Source organism: Abramis brama, assembly GCF_963993115.1.
Source record: "Abramis brama genome assembly, chromosome: 9".
Classification (NCBI taxonomy): Eukaryota; Metazoa; Chordata; class Actinopteri; order Cypriniformes; family Leuciscidae; genus Abramis; species Abramis brama.
Window position 1 is genome coordinate 32,582,381 of NC_139971.1, and position 21,465 is coordinate 32,603,845.

The following is a 21,465-nucleotide window of genomic DNA, read 5'->3' on the forward strand; positions in this document are numbered from 1 at the left end:
ATTAAAAAACATTTTAGTTAATTGACATGAAGCTAAAATAAAATATACATTTTATTTCAGTTAGTTTGCAAAGCAAGATTTCTACTAAATCTACTAAAACTAATCTGAAATAAAACAAAGCTAAATACAAATATTTAAAAAAAGGACAAAAGCACATAACAAAATTACTAAAAACTTAATTAAATGTAAAATTAAAAATACATTTAAAATGAATTTTCTTTCAGTTAGTTGCCAAGGAAACATTTCTGTTTATTATTTAAGTTGAAATGCTTAAACTGCTAAAACTAAAATATAAAATATGAATAAATATATAAAATATTACTAAAGATAAATGAATGCTTAGAAATATTAAAAAATAATAATAATACAACTGGCAAAAGCACAAAATTACTGAAACTTAAACTAAATTTAAAATGAAAACTGAAAATATAGTTATTCCAAAAATTTTAATAAATACTAATTAAAGTATGAATAAATACTCTAGTAGTATATAAATAATACTTCAATGACACTAAAGCAGAAATAAGAGTTAAGTAGTTCTGCATATCTGTTATGTGATACAGTAACATAATGTATATCAGTATCGATCATAGAAAATCAATATCGATGATGTTACCTGACTGTGTGTAATATCTGGTTTACAGGAAGCAGGTATCTTGAGCCCAGTGCAGGATGGGAACAATAAACCTCAAATAGACAGCAACAAAGCCAACAACTACAAAATTGTGAAAGAGGTGTGAACTTTTTCACTCAATGTTTCCTCCGCTCCAAAGAGTACAAGTCTTATATATTACATAACGGCAATGCTAATAGCCGCATACACAGCAGAATTCCCTCTAAATGTAATGCCGGTCTCATGGTTTTGTGTCTGGTGTGACATAGATCCTGCTGAGTCTCAGTAAACTCTGCTCTCCTGCTAAGAAGATTCGCGTGCAGCAGCAGAGGCTGCTGAAGAACATGGGAGCTCACACTGTGGTGCTGGACCTGCTCCAGATCCCGTATGAGAAGGTGAGTGGACATTCCTTCAATCATATTACAGTACATGCTGCAATAAAATGACTCTAGATTTGGAGATTATCATTTCGGGATCCTTATGCTGCCAAATTCTTGCTGCTCCATCTCCAGGGGGATGAAAAGATGGACGAGATCATGACTCTAGCCCACACTTTCCTTCAGTACTTCTGCAGAGACAACCCTCAGAACCAGGCGCTGCTGCACAAACACCTCAACCTCTTCCTCACACCCGGGGTGCGTTTCACCAGAGAGTTATTCACCCAAAATATGAAAATTCTGTCATCATTTACTCACCCTCAAATTGTTCGAAACCTGTATGAATTTCTTTCTTCTGCTGAACACGGAAGAAGATGTTTTGAAGAATGTTCACAACCAAACAGTTGTGGGGCACCATTGACTTCCATAGTATTTTTTTCCCCATACTATGGAAGTCAGTGGGGCCCATCAACTGTTTGGTTACCAACATTCTTCAAAATATCTTCTTTTGTGTTTTGCAGAAGAAAGGACAAGTTTGAGGGTGAATAAATGATGACAGAATTTTCATTTTTGGGTGAACTATCCCTTTAATGAGCATTACATGTCCTTGCAAATAATAATAGATTTTTTTGGTGTTGAGAGGGGATTCTGAGAATATTTTATTTGATTCTGTCTTCGCTTCGCTCAGCTTCTGGAGGCCAAGACAATGTGCTTCATCTTCAGGAACAACTACCACCTGTGCAATGAGATCAGCGACCGCGTGGTGCATCACTTCGTGCACTGCATTGAGACCCACGGCCGTCACGTGGAGTACCTGAGCTTCCTCCAAACCATCGTCAAAGCGGATGGCAAATACGTGAAGGAATGTCAGTGCAAAATCATGAATGAGGTGAGATGGACTTTGAATTTAATGCTCCATGAAGATATGCGCAATTCAGACTCAAAGCACACAATCATGTTCATAATACACATTAATATTAAAAATATATATTTTGCACATATTTTTAAAGTAATAATAATTAATACTATTTTTTCAAATGTTTTTATATATTTTTTTCTTTATTCTTTTCTTAAAAATGTGTATTTCGTGATAGTTATCCATACATTTTGAGAACATCTTAATATTCATTCTTGTATTCCTCTCCACTTATTGTCAAAAATGCTTCCATTCACATGAAAGTGAATTTATATAGTGTTCTAGGTGATAAATCAGACAATGTGTTTGTTTTGGACGGTAGCTGGTGAACGGAGGAGAAGACGTGTTGGTCTTCTATAATGACCGTGCCTCTTTTCCGGCACTGCAAAATATGATGTCTTCTGGGCGGGATGAGAACGGGTCTCTGGCGTACCACATCACTCTGGTCGAGCTGCTGGCAGCCTGCACCGAGGGCAAGAATGTTGATACCGAGCTCAAATGCAACTCACTTCTGCCACTTGATGATATTGTCAAAGTGGTCACGCACGAAGACTGCACTGCAGAGGTAACAGAACATTATCCCTATCTGAAAAGTTATTTTCTTGAAAAGTGACGGAGATGTTGTACATGTTGTTGTTTATGCACTTTATAAGTTATCTAATGATATTTGTCTGATTATGGAGAACAAAATGAATGCTTGCACTATTACAGTCCATCCCAAATGAGCTAAAAGTTAAACACTCTTAAGAACATGTACAGTAGGAAGCTGACGCTTAGAAAAAAGGCACAGTGATGGTATAAGATGGAATTACCATAATGCGTTGATATACAGAATTAAAAAAATATACACTACAGTTTAAAAGTTCCTGTTCAGTAAGATGTTCAAGAATTTTATATTAAGAATTATTACTTTTATTCAAAAACAAAAGATTTCTGTTTAAAAATCAGCAGCACAACTGTTTTCAGCATTGATGATAATAATAAGAAACGTTTCATGAGCACCGAATCAGCATATTAGAATGATTTATGAAGTATCATGTGACATGATATATTAAAATAGAAAAAAAATATTTCGCAATTACTACTGTTTTTACTGTATTTTTAATCAAATAAATGCAGCTTTGGTGAACATAAGATACCTCTTTCAAAAACATTAAAATCTTACCAACCCCAAACTTTTAAACAGTAGTGTATGTATATTTTTGTCCACACATTTAAAATGTATGAATGTTATTGAATAATATAAAATAAAAGCCAATAAAATAATTATCAATAATGTAGTTTAAAATGAGAAATGTTTATTTACATTGAAAAAGTGTTTTGGGGTCATTGGATACTATGGTACTGAAATATTACAGAGTACATATACTGTACTATGGTATTTAGCTGGTATTCCAAGGTACTTCAAATAAAACCAAGTGACATGTTTTAAGTGACATCAGCTAGCCTTTTTGAGCATTGTTTTTTCCTCTTTTGCAGGTGAAAATAGCATATGTAAATTTTGTGAACCACTGCTATGTGGACACTGAGGTGGAGATGAAGGAGATCTACACCAGCAATCACATTTGGAAACTCTTCGACAGTTTCCTTTTAGACATGAAGAAGGTGAGTTAAATGACACCAACTCTCTCTTTCTCTTTCCCTCCCTCGCAATTTGTGAGGAATGATCTATTACATACTGGTTTGAAGAGCTGTTTAGATCATCTGTGACTGATTTGTGATTGCTATGTGGGTGATAAGCATCCTGAACTGTGATGATGTTGTTGTAGGTGTCTGAAAGCCCCACAGACAGGAAGCATGTTGACACATGCCTCGAGAAATACGTCACCGATACCATCATGGCCATCGTCAAGGGCTTCTTCGGTTCCCAGTTCTCTGTCAGCAATTCAAACCTTCAGGTAGAGCGAGAAAGTTTAATCTATGAGTTTGACCACAACATGTCTCATTCGTCTGAAGCATTTCTCCTCTATGAATCAGTCATATTAATGTGGTGTTACTTGTGATGTTTGAGTGGGAAATCATACTGGATCTCTTCATCAGGCCCATCAAGGAATTTTCATAAAAGTGCTGCAGGCCTCCTGCAAACTCTACAACTGCACCTGGCTTAACTCCCTGCAGAAGACTAACATCGAGGGTTGCATTAAAACCCTTAATGATGTCGGTAAGTTGTCAGACACGTGTCTTTTAATCCAAATATAAGGCCACCATGTGACAGAGGGTTTTGGTTTGTCTGTAAAATGTTATTTTTAATGTACGGTCATACCTGGTATCTTCAGCATGACTAAAACTGTTTCATGCTAATTCATCTTTTTTATATGTTTTTAAATATTGGCAGTCCTTCATTAGATTTCAAAATAGCTGAAATAGGCACTAAAAAAAAAAAAAAAAGATATTTTATGGAAAAACAATTTAAAACATTCAACTTTGAGAATTTAGTAAAGATTTAGTGAAGATAAATACATACACAAATAAATATGAGATAAATCAAGGTAAACAAATTACGTCAAATAGACTTTTTACACTAACAGTTGTTAACAGTTTAGTTTAAAAAAACCTAGGTTAAGAAATCTTGGGTTATATTGTTCCCATTTTACTTTACATACTTCATCTTGGGTTAAGTAGTTAATTCTGGATAGTTAAGTCTAACTAGTTCACTTGCTATATTTCTAAACCTTTTGTTCACATACTCATTTTCGTACAGTATTTGTGAGGATAATAACATTTAATTTGACAAGTACAGCTCACAAAAAGCATGCAACCTGCAAGATAAATAAATAAATAATGTATGAATAAGAAATGTATCTGTGGAAATATTGTCACAAAATTGTACTCTTGCCTTAAATAATCTAAAAATCATACTATAAAACGTACCCAAAAAATCAAAGGAAAATACAGAAGTGTTTGCTGTCCGATTTTTCTTCAGATAATGCATAAAGGTTTTTTCATTAATTTCTAATGAGGTTACAAATGTATTGTAAACACTGTCCTCCTCCTAACCCTTCCCAGCCAAGAGTCGGGCCATCCCTATTCCAGTGGACCTGGACGGTCAGGTCAATGCCCTGTCGCTGAAGACACACACCAGCATGGTGCAGCGTGCAGTGAAGGACTGGAAGCTGTCGGCCCGTGGCCGTCCCCGCAAGGAGCCCTTTGGTGCCCATGATTACAAGATCATTGAGAAACTACAGGTAACGACACCTTCACATCAAAAACGGTCACCGGTAAAACACCCTCATCTGTGTAGTTTTCTAAAGGCAACTGACCAATCAGAATCATGTACCCGAATACAAGTGGCATAATTTTACCATCTGAAACGTGCTGCGACTTATATTCCAAAGCAACTTAATGTAATTAACAGCAAGCACGCAAAACATGCAAAAAATGTGGTATGAATTTAACTGTATAACGCATTTCCCAAATGGCCATAGTTTTTTTTTTTTTCATTTTTTTTTTCACTTTAAATAAATTAGTTTAGGCTTTGCATTTATAATAAATATTGTTTGAAAGGAATGCCATGATTTATGTTTATTTGATCTATTTTATATGTTTTTCTTTCCTGTTCTATTCTGAATACTGGTAAATTGAATTTATAGTGTTTATAATGTTTGTAAAGGTTTTATTTTATTTACCAGTATTTTGTATTAATTCTGATTGTAATAATAACATGTGACTTATGCATCAATTAGACTTATCTGAGTTTTTTCTCTGTCGACAATGCAATTTTGACCTTGTGCGACTTGGTTGTACGGTAGCCTATTCCTGAATGATATTATTTAAAAAATAATATTAGCATAGAATATGTACACTGTAATGTGATGTGAATGTAGCGGTGGCATATTCTATGCTAATCGGTAGCCTATTCCTGAATGATATTATTTAAAAAATAATATTAGCATAGAATATGCCACCGCTACATTCACATCACATTACGGTGTACACCACGGCACTGCCTCCACTATCGTTTTGCTGTTTATAAAAATAAAAACCATTGTAAACTATTGTAACATAATCAGTAATCACAGTTCACCGATCTGCGTGACGATGGCGAAGGATTTGTTGCGCAACAGAGTGTTGACCACACAGAAGGCGTTTTCCCAATCCAGTGCGGTACTTTTCCATTGTTTTTCTATGTAAACACGCGCTAGACGGATGTGTATAAAGTTGCGTTCGTGTCTTGCATCTTTTGCAGCGTCTCGTGCATGACACAGCATTCTAAAAACGCGGCGCTCAAGTTAAAATCAGTTCCCCCATTCCACTGCCAGCGTCTCGCATTTTACAAAGCAAAAACGTGTTCTGTGTGAATGGCCCCTTATCTTGTGGAACCCGCGCTCAGCACCGCCACTACGGAGTACACGCGATCACGAATTTAAAAGTGAAAGTAAAACACGAGCTCCCTGTTATTTATATTGTTTTTATTTCTATTAAGTAGTTCCATTAGGAGGTCACACACAGCCTCAATCAGAAGTTCTTGAAGCTCATAATTCATGTACAGTAAGGTCCGTGTGAAATCATACTTGAGAGAAGCCAGTCAGTTGAGTTTGTGGTAAAACCTTTTACAGTGCTTGTATATTGTTGTATTTCATTGTATTTGATAATTCATACTCAAAGTAGAACTGAAATGACATTCATTACAAGATGATTTAGTTAAAACATTTCAAAATGCACCTGCAGACTATTTTTCCAGTCATGAATTTTGTCATTGAGGATTTCTATAAAATATTGTGCAAAAATCTCGTCTCGTTCTTGTGAACCCAATCTCGTGTCTCGTCTTGTCTCGTGAGATAGTGTCTCATTACACCCCTATAATTAAATGGTCACACACTTCACATATTCACTATTAACTATGAATTTTTCCTCAAACTCCTAATTTCCTGCATATTAACAGTTAGTAAGGTAGTTGTTATAATAAGTTTAGGTATGGGGTAGGGATAAGGGATATAGAATATGGTCATGCAGGATAAGGCATTATTATGTGCTAATAAACAACTAGTTAATAGTGAGATTTGGTCCCCAAACTAAATTAGCAAATGAATAAATAAAAAATAAGATTAAACTAAGTAAATGGAATAAAATAAAACAGTGAGTAAAATAAATACGTTACAGTAATTTCATTAGGGGTCCATGGCATCTAAAAGATTGAAAACCCCTGTGCTAACCTGCTAATTATAACAGTAATAGTACTTGTGTTAAAAGCCTTGTGTATGTGAAAAAAGGCTTTTGTCTTAAATTGATTACTACTTTTGATTTGATTGATTTGATTTATGTGTTTCAGGGAGTCGTTGCATATCTGGAGGAGCAGTTTAGTCCACGGGTACAAGCAGAGTTCTCTGTATTAGTAGATGTGCTGCACAGCCCAGAGATGCTGTTTCCAGAGTCTGCTCAGCTCCGCAGTGAAGATGGAGCCTTCATGTCGAAGTGAGACACGCACCCACATCAAACAAATTAAAGCTGTGCGTCATCCACAATGAATATATTAAACAGGTCCAGTGACGGTGTTAAAAATAGCCGTAGGTATAGGTATGACATTATAGATCCATGGGAATTTCTGCTATATTTCCAAAACATTATATCAGCAACATCCTAAACAACTGATTTTTTTGTTGTATGTTTTGCCTGTAAAAACGGAATTAAGTATTGAAGTAGAATTGAAAACATTTTATGTTCGTATAAATGTGTCAGACCTGCTTCTGCTGTGAATGGTATACCAGCAACATCATATATAAGCTATAAAATGTATTTGTTGTGAATGTGCCTGGGGTTCTGAGTGCCTTATATAAGAAATGATCTGTGTCTGAGCAAGATATACCTCTATAATCACAGTAGGTCTGTGTTTGAGGTGCACTTATATATGTCTACATGGCTAAGACATAAAACATATTTCCTGTTTACTGATTTTTTTGGCCATTTCATTCATTGAAATTACGTGACTTATGGAAATTTGTTGTTCAAAAACAATTTAAATACTTGAATGCAGGTAGGTTTCTTCAAGCATCTTGGAGATGTTGCAGCAGTTCTCGTTTTTTTCTGTTTCTTCATGTAATCACAGACAGACTGGATAAGATCTTTGTGTGGAGCACCGGCTGTTGTCAGACTCTTTGTGCACACAGAAATCTCACTGGATTATTACAATTAATGGCAAAAGGAATGTTTGAAAATGTAAACTGATATTTACTATTGACATCGTTATCGGCCCGATAAGAAAATTAAGCCGATAAATAATGGATTATTTCCTTCAGCTATACACTTCAGTTGTGCACTGTTCATCATGATGGTTTAGAATTACTTGAAATATGATTGAAATTACTACAAAGAGGGTATACAGTTAAGTGCAGCGCAAGTCTGTCATATAGGCTATATAAAATTATAATGAGAATATTATATATAATTGTGTGCTTGGGACATGGCTTTTAATGGTGAGACTTTTGTTTTTGTAATCGGGCTCTCAAAAATTATATCATAATTTGGATTTAGATTTATTGGCCAATATATCGGCTTTCAAATATAAAAAATTATCGGTATCGGGCAAAATGTTCATATCGTTGAATCCCTATATGCGCCTAAAGGGTTAATAGTTTTTCCTCAATTCTGGCTTGCAAATCAATTGATTTTATTGACAGATATCAAATATGTGGATTGATTTACACTATGTAAACTACTCTTCAAAAGTATGGGGTCAGTAAGATTTCATGTTCAGCAAGGATGCATTAAATTGATCAAAAATAGTAAAGACTTCTACATTGACTTGTACATTGGCCAGTTTGGTATTCCTGATTTATTGTTAAATATGATACTACATTTTCTCGCAGGCTTATCAAACACACCAAGAAACTGATGGAGAAAGAGGAGAAGTTGTGCATTAAGATCCTGCAGACTCTTCGAGAGATGCTGGATAGGAAGGAGACACTCGAGGAAAAGGTTAGTGTGATGAGAACATTTCCATAACCTAATTTCAGCCTTTTTTATTCCCTCTTTTACTTCATGAATGAATAAGTTATCTTAGTCTTGAACCAAAATTACGACTCATCTTGTTCACAGAGTGTATAAAATGCACACTGCCGGTCAAAAGTTTGGAATAATTATTAAGGTTTTTTGAAAGAAGTCTCTTATGCTCACCACTTTATTTGATGAAAAATACAGTAAATTTGGGAAATATCATTACAATTTAAAATAACTGTTTTCTATTTTGATACATTTGAAAATGTAATTTATTCCTGTGATGGCAAAGCTGAATTTTCAGCAGTCTTCAGTGTCACATGATCCCATTCTAATGTTGATTTGCTGCTCAAAGTTCGTAAAAAAAAAAAAAAAAAGTTTGTTCAGCAAGGACGCGTGAAAGACATTTAGAATAGACTTCTTTCGAAAACATTAAAAACACATGAAAAAACTAATAGTGTAGAAATGGGTTTCTAATGCAACCTTACACTAACAAGTAGTGGATCAGCTCGGGTGTAGCACACATCAAATATGCACCTGCCACCTGTGATGTCATAATGCCTCTAGGGATTGTTGATGCCATACCAACAACCACCAGAAGAGGGCGCTAGTGCCAAAACCAAGAACTGTGAACCTGATGACCCTTCCCCAGAGCGCAAGTGTGTGCGCATATGCGGGCAAGTGAAGTGAAGCGCAGCTCTCGGGCCTCTGCAGTGTCGTTGGCATCTGTGGCAGAGTGAATGCTGGGAGTCCTAAAGCTCCAGACAGTTAATCAGCATTCAGCGGAGAAAGAGTCCCGCGCTGTTACATAAGCAAAGGCACATGAGGACACACTCATAATGTTGGAGCAGGTAGCCAAATCACCCAGCACCACAAATCAATACTGCAGAGAGCTGACTACAGCCTTGCACATGGGGAAAGAGAGAGCCAGAGAAAAATAAGGAAGAAGACAGAATAAAGGACAGGAAAAGCAGATTTATTCCCAGCTGTTGCATTATTAACATTATGACATCATAGTCATTATGACATCACAGTTAGTTGTGGAATGTCTTTAATGTAACATTTCAGCTGATTCAAACTTTGTTTCATTATGTTTCATAAACTGAACTAAATCCGCATTGAACTGACTTGAGCTGAATAATGACACTGTTGTCTTTTTTTGAGCTGTTTTATAGCAGAATTGAATTCTGTTTGCATCATTGATTCTGTTATTTTCCTGGTTGTCACTATAAAGCTGCTTTGAAACAATCTGTATTGGATAAAGCACTATACAGATAAAGGTGACTTGACTTAACATACACGACTTGTCAAGTTAAGTCAACTTTATTTGTATAGCGCATTATACAGATTGTTTCACTGTAATAAATAGCAAAATAATATTGTCAACGATGCAAATTTCATTAAATATGAGATCAATTCAAACTGCTGTAAAGCAGCTTCAAAATTATTCAGCTCAAGTCAGTTTTGTGTTAGCTCAGTTCAATAACTGTGAAAAGTTCATTAATTATGAAACAAGTTCAATTCAGCTATAAGCAGCTCTACAGAAGACAATGGTGTCGTTATTCAGCTGGAGTTAGTTCAATGTTGCCTCAGTTCTAGGCCACATTTCCCAAAAGTATTGTAAGTTAAGAGAACATTGGTGAGCAATTGGTCAGTAGTTGATGTTGCAAAAATTTGTCAATTCTGAAACGCATTCGTTGCCATAAAGCAGCTCTACAGAAGACAACAGTGCCTTCAACCAGCTCAATTCAGAACTTGTGACAAGTTTAAAAGCAACTCATATTTGTTCCATCTCTCCACCACTGAAACGATAGTGTGCATAATTCCACGTCAGTGTGTGTTTGTTTATTTTGGAGCGCTCGTTCTCCACGGGGTTGAGCTGTTTTGCCGTGTTCTTCCCGCCCTGAGAGTGGTGCTGCAGTTTCACGCAGGCATGCTCGGCACAGACCGCCGGCTCCCCGGGGAGAGAGAGAGTAGGAGGGTGAGCGAGGGGAAAGAAGAAGGGAGGGAGCGAGCATGTGAGAAGCCATGTGAGGGAAGAGAAAAAGCGTGGCGCAGCAGCAGGCGGAGGGATTGGAGAGGTGCGGTGTCTGCTGAGTCCATGAGGCGACAGAGTGGGGGGTGTTTACGTAACCGGCCTGCAGTGTCTGAGCCAAACTCACGTGGCTCATCATGTTCTCGCTCTTGCTCACTCGCTCGGTCTCTCCCTTCATTTACCACTTGTTTATCTCAGTGTTTTTCTCTAAGCCTTTGTTTTTTGGTTGAATTTTGCTTGTATTAGCTAGAAGCCATTCTCTTTTTATCTGTTTCTATCACTCTCACCAATGACTTAGTGGTTTGGTTGCTGAGCAGCAGGTCATGACTCATGAACATAATTGGCCTTTCTTGCTCTCTCTCTCTCTCTCTCTCTCTCTCTCTCTCTCTCTCTCTCTCTTTCTCTCTCTCTCTCTCTCTCTCCGAGGTGAACGTGAGCATGTGGCAGCACACAATGTTCAGAATGTCAAGCAGGTGCTGTTGTTTTAGATATGTGGTAATGGCCAAACGGTCAAAGCAGAGAAGGCTGACAACAAAGCTTCAAATCGCAGTGTATCTATACTGTTTTTGACACTATAGAAGGATTGTGTGTAGTTGCGTTCAGACTTGTGGTTCCAGAGAGAGGGCATGTTTCTGTGATGACTTATAGTCCCCATGAAATCAAAAGCGACAAAAAAAGTGCCCTCGTACACGTAATCAAAAACGTTAACTTCCCTCACAATGATAATTAAAACTAGGATAGGCAATGTTTTTCATAAACACTGTTGATACCAATCAATATTAGAAGTCGTCTAAATATAAAAACAATTATGTATATCTTCTGTGGAAGTATTAGGGCAAAAAAATGTTGTCCAATCATTACCTTCGGTCCGAATGCAATGATAGGATGTCCAACCTGCTTGTCAACATATATTTCCATACCTTACACAGACATCACACATCATCATCGTTCCATGAGGACACGCAGTCACAGAGTGCTTCAAACAAACAGCTTTTACAGTTCCTCCTGAACCAAAACAACAAGCTTATGTTGCATTCACGCTATGTCATAATTACCATAATTATGCGATGGCAACCCGCGACGTTCTACTCAGAGCTGTTCACATCCTTGGACTCAGATTTATGTTTTTTTTTGGCAACACTATCAACGCCGTCTATCGTGACGCTTTGCAGACTCAGCTCTTAATATGAGTTGCACTTTTTGGTGTTCAAACAAGAAAGTTCTCAAAACAAAGACTGGGATGTACTGTACTATGTTCGTGGGCAGGTTGTGTTCTAACATAGTCAGTTACGTCAGTGAAAACACAGGTCTGTTCATAAATCCATCTGGACGAACTCGAGCACGAGCACCAGGACGATTTCCATGGAAAAGGCGGTAATAGAGGCACCACACAGGGTTCATGTTTTTGCAGAAACTGATAAATGTGTGAGTGTTCGTGGCTCAGTGTACATGTAAAAACCCCTCTGTAAGACATCCAGGCTAGTTATATTCTTTAGCAAATACTTTTCCCTCTTTTCCAAGTCTTTGCATCCAGCTCTTGTTACAAAACATTAACCGCGGCCTGTTCTGGAGTGTGTTTGTATAGAGTAATACCTCACGTCTCACGAGTCAGGCGTGCCCTTGAAGTAAACTCTCTCATGCCAGTATTTGGTGACTAACTTTGTGTGTGTGTGTGCACAGGTCTCTCCTGTTTGTTGACAAAGGAAAGAAAAGCCCTGTTACATAACAGACTATGCCTCTCTCTCTCTCTCTCTCTCTCTCTCTCTCTCTCTCTCTCTCTCTCTCTCTCTCTCTCTCTCTCTCTCTCTCTCTCTCTCTCTCTCTCTCTCTCTCTCAATCTCAATATCTCTCTCTCTCTCTCTCTCTCTCTCTCTCTCTCTCTCTCTCTCTGTCTCTCTCATCCTGCTGGATCTCTCTCCAGCCAAGTTTCACACTACCGCCCGGAGGCAAAGCAGCTTTTCAGATTACCAACCTCACACGGTTAAACCCCTCACACACATGCAGATGCACACACTCACACACCACTGAACTGGGGGTGGGACACGTACATGCTCTAAAACGCAACTCATACACTAGCTCAGTGCTAGCAGGTCTCCCTGATGACTGCAATGAAATACAACTGTTTCAGCCCACACACAAATCCCACCAGAGCATTCAGAGCTCTTAGACCAAAGCCTACACAGACACACACGTTTAACCCCGGGGTCTCGCCAATGCCATATGCCAGCAGACCTGTTCTCACAGTTCTTACAGTAAAATAAAGCAGGATGTGGCATTCCTGCTGCTACAGTTGGCATTTAAAATCTATATGAAACGTATTCGCAACACATTTAACTACTGTACTGGGACCTACAGTTGGGGACATTCAAGATTGAGACCATATTGAAAGTCTGGAATTCAAAGCAAACTGTTTTTGAAGAATGTAGAATAAAGAAACTTTGGTAACACTTTAGTTTAGGGTCCAATTTTCACCATAAACTATTCTCACTATAAACAATTACTAACAACATTAACTTAATCAGTGCAAGTTTACATTTTATTTGACACTTAATCTAAATTAATTTAAATAAACTAAAAGGAAAAAAACTAAAATAAAATAAATGTAAAAAATGTCTATCTTACAGCGGAAACCCAACAGTAGGTGGCGGAAAGTCACATCACATTGAGTCCTTGGGCCCTGTCTTACACCCGGCGCAATGCAGCGCCAAGCGCGACGCAAGTGTTTTTTGCTACTTTCAGTCCGACGCAGTTATCATTTTCACGTCCTGCGCCACGTTGTTTAAATAGCAAATACATTTGCGCCCATTTGTGCACCCATTGGTGTGCTGGTCTGAAAACGAGGTGTGTTCTGGCGCATTGCTATTTTGAGGCAACAGAAATAGACTGCGCCATTAACCAACTAAAACCTGGTCTAAAGTCAATGGGGCAATTTTTTTTTTTGTTATTTAATGAGCGCGTTAGTAATGTGCGCCTATAGGCGGGTTCACAACGGGCATACACTCTGCTGATTAAACACACAGGGACGCACAGCAGCACACAAACATGCCAAATATTCAAAATAAAAGGATTACAATGTAAAAGATTATTATTGTGCACATAAAGATATGGTGGAATCCGGCTTGTCCCGTAGATGTTCGGACTTTTACCTCACGCACGAGCAGATCCGTTTGCGCTCTGGAGACGCTTTCGGTCTTTCCACTATCAAATTCCGTCAGGTAAATAGCGAATCTGCCATGGCACGAGTGCAACTGGCATTTAAAGGGAATGGGAGATGAGACACTGATTGGTTTAATGCACGTAAATCCCAAAACACACCCATTACTCATTATGAGAATAAGGACAACCCTTTTAGACCATGCGCCTGGCGCACCGACCATTTTCCCCGTCGTTAAACTAGCAAAAGTGGATTCGGACACGCCCTAAGTGAACTTGCGCCCTGCGCTTTAGACTATGTGCTTAGATTGTTAAAATAGGGCCCATTGAATCATTCATTCAAATCAATTCATTCAGAAACGTTGATTCATTCAGGAACGAAACAATGTGCTCGAAGACACGCAGCGTGATATGGCTTTTTTGGAACTATTTTCGTTGAAGGAACAAAAACAGACTACTGTGTTACTTAATACTAATTGTTTGTTGAACTTTTCTATAATCTCAATATCACATTTGCAATAAATTCAGGGATATATCAGCACTCCTGCTGTTGCTTAACTATTGTTATAAATGTAAAAACCAGGAACTGATTATTGGGGCATTTTTTGTTAATTTTGATGCCATTTTTGCCACAAGCCCCCATTAATTTCAGACCCTGGTGTGCGTCAATCCAGATCCAAGAGGAATCAACCCATACAATCCTGTTTCGAGAAAGAAAACAATGTAAAATTAAAACAATTCAATAAGAGGAAAGGTTTGTAGTACACTTACAATTTAAAGTTAAATTCATTCCTGAAGGTATACTGATTTAAAAATGACTGATTTCTTTATAAATATTGCGTTGTGTTTATAAACCTTGTGAAAATATTTCCCGTGCCCCTGGCCAAATTAGAAGAGATCAACAAGCATTCTTTTAGCAGTTATCAAGCTAATGTTATCTATCAAATCCGTGCCAATTAAATTAGATATGGAAAACGGGATTCACATACTATTCATTAACACACAAAACCTCTTTTTAGCTGCAATGTCGTATCGTCGGACTGCAAGGTGAGGATACCAAGGCGAAATGTGGAAGGCTCGTGCCCCAGTAAAAAGGGTCTAGCAATGCCCCTGCCTTAATCCTACCAAATATCTAAACTTAACGACTACCTTACTATTAAGAAGCAGTAATTTGGAGTTTGAGGCAAAAGCCGTAGTTAATAGTTAGTCAATAGTAAGAATTGGATCCTAAATTAAAGTGTGACAGTGAGTAAGAAATTAAATTTTTCTATTCAACTTTTCACTAACATTTAGTCAGAAAAATTATTTAATTAGAAAAATACTAAGAATTTGAACTGGTTATATTTTTATATTCAGAGCCAAGTGTCTCTTTAATATATTGAAAATTTTCAATCTGTTTGCAAGTTTGTGTTCTGTATTCATGAGGATGGTGTTTTTTCCCTTCCCACCCCATTTAAATAAGTCATCAAGCATGGTGCATGAGGTGTGTGGTCGCCATGGAAATAAGCCAGTACATGCTGTACAGCTCCTTTTCCTTTAAGAGTCAGAAAAACACACCTATAGATGACCCACAGGGGGTTCACAGAATGCAGCAGCAGTGAGCTTCAGTGAAAGGACTAACTTTAGGAGCAGCATGTACTCAGCAGCTTACAGTAGATCTGGTTCTTTATTGTTTATTGTATCGGTGTTAGTTTGTGCTGCATAGTCGAAAAACACCATTGGAAGACACCGTAGTTGTTACTCATGGGAATATATTTTTTAATAAAACCGTCTAAGAATTGGAAATAATTACCTGTGGAATTTGCTTAGGACACAATGTCTGAACCTACTTGCCATATCACCATTATTATTTACTTACAGGACATTAACTGATTACTTATCAAACTACATATATAGGCTGCATTTATTTTTATTGAAAATATAGTAAAATATTCTGATTTAAAATAACTGTTTTCTGTTTTTGTACATTTTAAATGGTAATTTATTCCTGTGATGCAAAGCTGAATTTCCAGCATCATTACTCCAGTTTTCAGTGTCACATGATCCTTCAGAAATCATTTCTGCTCAAGTAACATTTCTTATTATTATCAATGTTAATTTCTTTTGCTACCATGATAAAAAAAGAATAGAAAGTTCAAAAGAGAAGCATTTTTTGAAACAGAAATCTTTTGTAACATTATAAATGTCTTTACTGTCACTTTAGATCAACTGAATGCAGTCTTGCTAATGAAATCTGTTAGTTTTAAGTTCATCTGTTTGTTATCCAACTTTTGTGAATTAATGTAAATTAGAAATTAAAAAACCTACACACATTTTTTTTTTTTTACTTAATTTTAAGGGGGTTCAATCTTTATTTAGGGATTCACACCCTAGTAAAGTGCTTCAGTGGTTTGTGCTCATTTGATACCCAAAACAAATTGATATCTCCATCCTACGTGCTTTTATAATGCCTCAATGGAAGGCTGTGCAACAGATGTTATTCATTTTGTCAGTTTGTCAGTCCTTTGCTTATAAATTTTAAGTGGATTCATCATGCAGATTAATTGTGCATGAGACTAAGCATCTGTGAATGTGTACGGAGTACTGTTTGTGTAACATGCCGTGTTAATGTGTGTAAATGCTCACTTTGGTGGGTTCCGAAGGGTCGGGTGTGTCCGAAAACAAGGCCCAAGCTTCCACGGGTCAGGCGCTGACGGCATACAGTGCATCTCACAAACACGTCCTGTGCCCCTAATGATGTTAGCCGATCACATGCCCCACTTCCGAATGACACCAGGGTCTGTCATCTTCAGGAATGGTTGTTTACGTCCCGGCTGTTTGTCTTGGCCCTGCCTGCAAATCAACAATCTCTCCAATTGCTCTCACATGCAAGACTAATTTGTTTTGCTCCTAGTGGCACTGTTTATGAGGAGAGTCACATTGAACACTGCTGCCACTGAGAGCGGGTCATAAGAGACGTCTGGACCAATCGCAGAGGGTCAGGCCACTAGCCTGGGCGGATGCTTACAGGAACCCTGAGTTAAGAGTCTTCACTGTGAGAAGATTAAATGCAATGGGAGATTGATATCAGAGAGTAGAGTTGGGTTTTATGGCCAGAACCAAAGCCAGTGTAGCTTATGATCAAGATGCAGCAAGATCTTGAAATGTTCTTTAAAAAAACAAAACAATTGAACGGATCTTTCAGATCAGTTTTGTGAACCAGATAAATTCTTTCAAAGAAAAGACACGGCTCAAAAGAATGATTCATTCCACTCGAATGAACAGAGCTATTAAGTGCATGAGTCATGTGGATCACTTTCATATAAGGGTCAGAAATTTATTTTTCCATTAAGGGGCAGCATTTGCTTCCTGGAATTGATTTCCTAGGGCATTTTTTACCTTTATAATTTATATATATATATATATATACCTTTTTAATGTTTCTGTGTTGTCTTTTATGTCAGATACTTAAATTTAACAATTTCTTCAGTCAATTAGAATATTATAAACTATAAAAAAAATCAAGGCTTCACATTGGTTATTTTAGTAGCATGAAAAAAAAAATTGTTCAAACTGGGGATAAATTAAATACAGAGAGTGAGCAAAGATTGTTCCCCATTACTAAAGCGGTCCATCTAATTCGAATTATACATTCTCGCCGAAACTCACGTTACAATCACTGTATCTGGACTTTGTTGTTTATGATGAGAGAATTCAACCAGTGAGCATGTCCACTGAACAGCGGTCACTCTGATTGGCCTTTGCATTCATAAGCTCAACAGTAACAAGTGTGCACAATGATGCAAAAACTTAAAGGAAATCTGATGCAAGGTGAACAGATCTAAATGTAATTCTGCAGTCGACACTCTTCATCCATTTTCACATTTTACTTAAATCGCGACAATTGTAATAGATTTAGTTTAACTGTTATTTTTTTACCCCCTTATTTTGAATTTGGGGGGCTTTTTGTTCATTTTAGTGGCATTTATTTCTCAAGCCCTTGTTCGTTTCCGACCCTACTTTCATGTGCTTTTGCATCTTGAAAGCTTTCAAGCTTCAAAAAGGATGCAAAGGCACCATAAAGCTATATCTTTTTCTCACTCATTCTTTCCCACTTCCCCGGTTTCTGTTATACCAGTTCTCAACTCTGAAAAGATGTAGCCATGGTGTTCATGTCTAGACTGCCCGATGAGATTTTAGGTGTATTTTCTCTCTCACTCTTTCTCTTCCATAAATCTGTTCCACCCAAAGCCATAGTCCTCCTTCCGCCCTTAAATGAGAGTGCAAGGTTTCAGTCTATTAACTTTACAGTGCCAATTAAGTTTTCTGAAGGCCTTTTGAGTTGTGGGTGATGTTTACAGAACTGCTTCAATGGTTAAAACATAAAATGACTTCCTTGGCTTAAATTAGCAGGGAATATTTGGTTGTAATACACCTCACCTGTCACAGACTTTATTATAACTTTAGCACCCTCTAAAAATGTTATATTATTATACTTAAACAGCAAGTTAGGCTGCATTTATTTGATCAAAAAATGCAGTAAAAACAGTAATAATGTGAAATATTACAGTTTAAAACAGTTTTCTATTTGAATATATTTTAAAATTTTCAAAATTTACTCGTCTCCAGTGTCACATGACCCTTCAGAAATCATTCAAATATTCTGATTTGGTCCTCAAGACACATTTCTCATGTATTCTCAATGTCGAAAATGGTTGTCCGTATACAAAATTGTGTGTGCGTGTGTATTTTTTTCTCTATTAAATTTTTTAACATTTCCAAAACTTGTAAAAGAAAGTGTGGCAGCTGTAAGTTTAGAGCAGAGCTCCATGTGTTGTAATGGGAGGTGAAATGACTCAGGGTGTGCTGTGAGGCCTAAGACAGAACCTGACTTGATGAGACCAGCAGCACAGAGCACCCCTCCCTTTCTCTCTCTCTCTCTCTCTCTCTATCTCTCGTTCTCTTGATCCCTCCATCTGAAGTTCGCAGTTACCTGCAAGACAGCAGCAGAGGGCTTTTTTTTTTAAGCTTGCTGAAGCATCCCAGGCTTAGCCAGGCCAGCCGCAGTGTGGCGTGCCCGTGCACATTTTAAAAAAAGTCAGCCTGTCTGTTTCTTCCTCCCCACTGCTTTATCTATCCCTCCATCTTTCCCTCAGCCTCCTTCTCTCTCTCTTTCTTTCTCCATCTCCTATGTGCCTTTTTTTCTTGCTCTCGCAGTCTCTCTCTCTCTTTTGTTCTCACTTCACCTGCGCAGGGTTTTTTTTTTTTACATGCAGCAGCAGACGGATGAGTCAGGCTGGCACCGCTACCTTCATCTCTCACGTTCCTCCTCTGTCTTCCTATCAAGTCCTCTGCAGAAGTGCAAGAAAGACTGCAGCATCAGGAGACACTAAACTCCCCCATTACAGCTGATTTTGTTGGAAAGAAAGCAGCTTCTAGGAAAGCATGTCCAATTACAGTGAACAGGAGCAGGACATGACACGAAGAGGCCCCGAATATAGACATATATGGTTTATTATGGCTTATGTCTGAAACCTAAAGGGATGATTCATCCGTCATTTTTTACTGTCACATTGTTATCCTCACATCGCTCCAAACCTGCATGACTTTGTTTCTTCTGTGGAACACAAAATAAGATATTGTGAGAAATGTCTCACCAAATTCAGTTGTCACCAAAACTGTTTGGTTACCAATTTGGATTACTATTTCTTAAATAGCATGTGTGTGTGTGTGTCTTCACTTGGGAAATGGATTGATAAACATACTAAATGATGTTTTCTTGAAAATGTAAAAATGCAGAACGTTTTCTGTGTTGGGTAGGGTTAGCGTCAGGGGATAGAATATACAGTTCGTACAGTAGAAAAATCTTTACGCCTGTGGAGAGTCCCCACAAAGATGGCAAAACCGAATGTGTGTGTGTGTGATGGTTTGTCCAGACTGTTGAAGCAGACACAGTCTGTGCTGACTGCTGATGGGTGTTTACTGAGAGAGTGGGAACAGCAACAACACGTGCTTGTCAGAGTGAGAGAGAAAAGTGTCTTCTCTCTGTGGCAGTTTGTCAGTCTTGTGTCAGCACATGCATGGCCACACAGCCACCCTGGGTTTCATTATCCTCCTGTGCAACAGTGTAGAAGGGCAAAGTGAGTAAAATGTCATGGCTTGTCTGCCACGATACTTGTTTCTTGGTGCCCACAGGGGATTCAACAACCATTTGCTGTTAGCTAGTCGGTTGCAGGTGGTTTTTGTGGGAGGGACATTGTCTCATATACAGTGAGGAAAATAAGTATTTGAACACCCTGCTATTTTGCAAGTTCTCCCACTTAGAAATCATGGAGGGGTCTGAAATTGTCATCGTAGGTGCATGTCCACTGTGAGAGACATAATCTAAAAAAAAAAATCCAGAAATCACAATGTATGATTTTTCAACTATTTATTTGTATGATACAGCTGCAAATAAGTATTTGAACACCTGAGAAAATCAATGTTAATATTTGGTACAGTAGCCTTTGTTTGCAATTACAGAGGTCAAACGTTTCCTGTAGTTTTTCACCAGGTTTGCACACACTACAGGAGGGATTTTGGCCCACTCCTCCACACAGATCTTCTCTAGATCAGTCAGGTTTCTGGGCTGTCGCTGAGAAACACGGAGTTTGAGCTCCCTCCAAAGATTCTCTATTGGGTTTAGGTCTGGAGACTGGCTAGGCCACGCCAGAACCTTGATATGCTTCTTACAGAGCCACTCCTTGGTTATCCTGGCTGTGTGCTTCGGGTCATTGTCATGTTGGAAGACCCAGCCTCGACCCATCTTCAATTCTGTAACTGAGGGAAGGAGGTTGTTCCCCAAAATCTCGCAATACATGGCCCCGGTCATCCTCTCCTTAATACAGTGCAGTCGCCCTGTCCCATGTGCAGAAAAACACCCCCAAAGCATGATGCTACCACCCCCATGCTTCACAGTAGGGATGGTGTTCTTGGGATGGTACTCATCATTCTTCTTCCTCCAAACACGTTTAGTGGAATTATGACCAAAAAGTTCTATTTTGGTCTCATCTGACCACATGACTTTCTCCCATGACTCCTCTAAATCATCCAAATGGTCATTGGCAAACTTAAGACGGGCCTTGACATGTGCTGGTTTAAGCAGGGGAACCTTCCGTGCCATGCATGATTTCAAACCATGACGTCTTAGTGTATTACCAACAGTAACCTTGGAAACGGTGGTCCCAGCTCTTTTCAGGTCATTGACCAGCTCCTCCCGTGTAGTTCTGGGCTGATTTCTCACCTTTCTTAGGATCATTGAGACCCCACGAGGTGAGATCTTGCATGGAGCCCCAGTCCGAGGGAGATTGACAGTCATGTTTAGCTTCTTCCATTTTCTAATGATTGCTCCAACAGTGGACCTTTTTTCACCAAGCTGCTTGGCAATTTCCCTGTAGCCCTTTCCAGCCTTGTGGAGGTGTAC

At 38.2% G+C, this 21,465-nt stretch overlaps 1 protein-coding gene across 1 annotated transcript in view; it reads left to right on the forward strand.

The window, feature by feature from the left end:
• The window catches only part of itpr2 (inositol 1,4,5-trisphosphate receptor, type 2), a 99,549-nt gene that overhangs the window by 45,691 nt on the left and 32,393 nt on the right, over positions 1-21,465 (forward strand). Inside the window, exons 27-37 of the mRNA XM_084124539.1 lie at positions 645-734; positions 883-1,008; positions 1,126-1,248; positions 1,679-1,879; positions 2,229-2,471; positions 3,386-3,511; positions 3,676-3,804; positions 3,947-4,067; positions 4,913-5,091; positions 7,176-7,318; positions 8,710-8,818. Of these exons, the coding sequence (XP_083980665.1) occupies positions 645-734; positions 883-1,008; positions 1,126-1,248; positions 1,679-1,879; positions 2,229-2,471; positions 3,386-3,511; positions 3,676-3,804; positions 3,947-4,067; positions 4,913-5,091; positions 7,176-7,318; positions 8,710-8,818 (1,590 nt within the window). The remainder of the gene's footprint in view (positions 1-644; positions 735-882; positions 1,009-1,125; positions 1,249-1,678; positions 1,880-2,228; positions 2,472-3,385; positions 3,512-3,675; positions 3,805-3,946; positions 4,068-4,912; positions 5,092-7,175; positions 7,319-8,709; positions 8,819-21,465) is intronic.